Source organism: Cynoglossus semilaevis, chromosome 19 (genome assembly GCF_000523025.1).
Source record: "Cynoglossus semilaevis isolate Cse_v1.0 chromosome 19, Cse_v1.0, whole genome shotgun sequence".
In the NCBI taxonomy this organism is placed as follows: domain Eukaryota; kingdom Metazoa; phylum Chordata; class Actinopteri; order Pleuronectiformes; family Cynoglossidae; genus Cynoglossus; species Cynoglossus semilaevis.
Window position 1 is genome coordinate 5,759,415 of NC_024325.1, and position 2,924 is coordinate 5,762,338.

The window sequence follows — 2,924 nt, forward strand, 5'->3', positions numbered from 1 at the left end:
TCAAACACCTAACTATTGTTTCAAAAATGTAAGTTATGTGGGAATCTGGAGCCAGATTGAAAATATTTGTGCTTGCATGCCAGGATTGGTGAAAAAAATGGAATGTACACTTAGATCTATCAAAATGTTTTTTGTTTTGTTTTTTTTTTTTACCCACCCTCCACCCTGAGAGGGGGGGGGGTCAATAAGTTGAATGCACATGGACAACATTCTTGTTTGATGTGAATTTAAACTTGTTCAGCCTCGGTCCATAGCAACCAGTAAAAGCCCAAACAGCCACTGGTCCAAATTCATTTCATTTTGACCAGATGTCATTATTCAGAACACCTTCACGACCCCCTTCATTAACACTGTGTTGAAGACCTCTGCTTATGTCTCATCCCTGCCACGTATTAGCCCTACTTCATGAGTAGAGGGTACCCCATCATTCTGACTCAAGATCGAACTGATCTCCTGAGATACTACAGACAAGTATTTCATTCATGTTGTTAAACCCTGAGACAGAAATAGTCCTGTCAACATCTAGAATGGCAGCTGTCACCTCACAGAGCCTTTTGAGTTCCCAAAAGTTCTCTCACAGCAACTACTGGTGATACCAGCTTAGTTATGTCTTTATGAGGGCAGATGGAACTTCTCACTCCTGACATTTCTGGTTGTTTCCCGACTTCTCCTTCTGGCAGCTCATTTTGAATTCCTTGTTTAGTTTCACCGCAGAATTAAAAAAAGTTGTCGCAGTCATCTTCAGCCTTGCCATTCCAAGGAGAGATGTGAAGTGAAGCAAGTTTCAAATAATTTATCGTGAGATCACATAGAAAGTATTGAACAAAGTTGGATGTAACCTGAAATGGGCAGAGCTTCTTCAGTAGATCAGGCTCTGAAGCTTTGCCTCAGCCTCTGTAGGTGACTTTTGATTTGGGTTTCGTGCATTTTTTTCCTCAGATCATCAACATTTACACAACCTTGGCAAAGCCACACAAGTATAGAGCTGGCTACTTGGAAATGTCAACCTCTCATGGCTGTTAGAAAATTGCTAAATTTGCATCGGTTCTGTTTGGAAAAGGATAGAGAAGCTGGCAGAGGTGTCCTTGAACTCTGCTTTAGCTTTGAACAGATTAAGTAGCACAGAAAGATGAGACTGCTTCAGCTCCACAAAGCTAGAAGGGGGAGGCGGGGGGGAGAAAAAAAGTGGGACAGGAAACCATAAAGACTTCCCCGAGCCCGCAGAGCCCTCCCAGTGGCGTCTCTCTCAGCCAGCACTTTTCAAACAGCACAAGCTTCAGTGGTGCACTGCAGTCCCAGTCGCACAAGCCCTGGCCGTGGTACAGACAAATCTTTCTGGGCCAAATCAAAGCAAAGACTTTTTCCACCACTGGTCTTTCTCAGCAGGTTTTGAGGTCTGGAGCCGTTTCTTACTGGATGAGAAAGAATCAACAAATCTGTGAAATCACTGTGGGGCGTTTTTTAAATACTGAGATCTATTTAAAGTGGTGAATTTAGGACAGAATTCCCTCGGTTTGCACTTGTACTGTTGGCATTTAATCACTGAAATGTTCCAGTAGGGGCTGAATAAACAAGGGGTTCCTGTTTGTTTATGTAGATGTGTGTTTAAAAAAAGCAGATTTTTGGAAGTTTTAGGAAGATAGAAGAGTTATTTTGAGTGGTTTACAGTTGAGGTGCATTTGTCTAATGTAAAAGTCAATCCTTAGAGATTGACAGGAATGGAAGTTTCTGGAGTTAGCTGGAACTTATCTCTGAAAACTGCGTCAGTAACTGACTGTACCAGAACCAGGTCTTACGGTTTTGGCTTTTAGAGCAGTTGTCATTCTTTTTTCACATTACTGCCACCTTCTGGTGATTTTCTTGTCCTTCTCTGTTTGCAGCTTCAGCCTCATTCTCCTTTCTGCCCTGTTTAGCTCTGCAGCTGATTAATTACACAATAAATTATGAGAAAATGTCCTTTCATCATTGTGTGTTTGTTACAGTAACACAGTGCTTACAAAAAGGTCTGTGGTCTTGATTGCTTTAATGTGTATTTTTTCAAATACATTCCACTGTGATTTCATCATTTTATTAATGCAACATGCGTTTGGTGTTGTCAGCTTCTTAAAAACCTGGTTTTCTGTGTATCATTGATCATAAGAATGGGTCACAGACATGCCTGAGCAGTTATTCAGGTGTCGATGCAAAGTAGTGGAGTCTGTACATTTAGCTAACCCCAACAGTCTCTTCAAATCATGTTGGAAACACTATTTTAATAATAATTACCTTGATTTCTTTTGACTCTTTTGTCACAACAACATAAAGATCCTTGTTAGAGTTCTAGAGTTCTTCAGTGTTGTTCCAGACTTCTCACCACCGCACTCATGGTTTCACAGGGTCGGAGTTGGATTGTGAAGCGCAGCTATGAAGATTTCCGTGTCCTGGACAAGCACCTACACCTCTGCATTTATGACCGACGCTTCTCACAGCTGTCAGAGTTGCCTCGATTAGAAAGTCTGAATGATCAGTCAGAGGTAAGGATGAAACTGGTACAAGCCAGTTCTTAAAACCTGCTGTCGTTTCTTTCTTGTTTTTTGTCTTTGATATTTCTTTTTGTGTTTTCCTCCAGTCATGTTTTTGATGTATTTTTCTTTTTGAGATCTTTTCTCCTGCCTGCTTACTTCCTTCCTTTTATATTCTTTTTCTTTTTTAACAATTTCACCCCAAACTAACTCCACTCACAGCTAAATGCCTTTTAAATCACTACAGAATTCAGGGTGAACCTCACACAGAAACTTTGATATGGAATTGGATCTACCAGGTTAATTTCTTTGGAATGTGCAATTTGATATCGTGTCAGTTATTTCCTCATTGGTCCGCTTGAGGAAAGGCATTGTGAGCTGAGCCAGGTGAAGCCTTTTCTGTCAGACTGAGGTTTGAAAAAA

The 2,924-nt window shown here is 40.8% G+C and overlaps 1 protein-coding gene across 4 annotated transcripts in view; it reads left to right on the forward strand.

The window, feature by feature from the left end:
* The window catches only part of arhgap32b (Rho GTPase activating protein 32b), a 78,422-nt gene that overhangs the window by 47,164 nt on the left and 28,334 nt on the right, over window positions 1–2,924 (forward strand). For all 4 annotated transcript variants that reach the window (XM_008332487.3, XM_008332488.3, XM_008332489.3 and 1 more), the window contains one exon: window positions 2,376–2,513. In XM_008332487.3, the coding sequence (XP_008330709.1) occupies window positions 2,376–2,513 (138 nt within the window). The remainder of the gene's footprint in view (window positions 1–2,375; window positions 2,514–2,924) is intronic.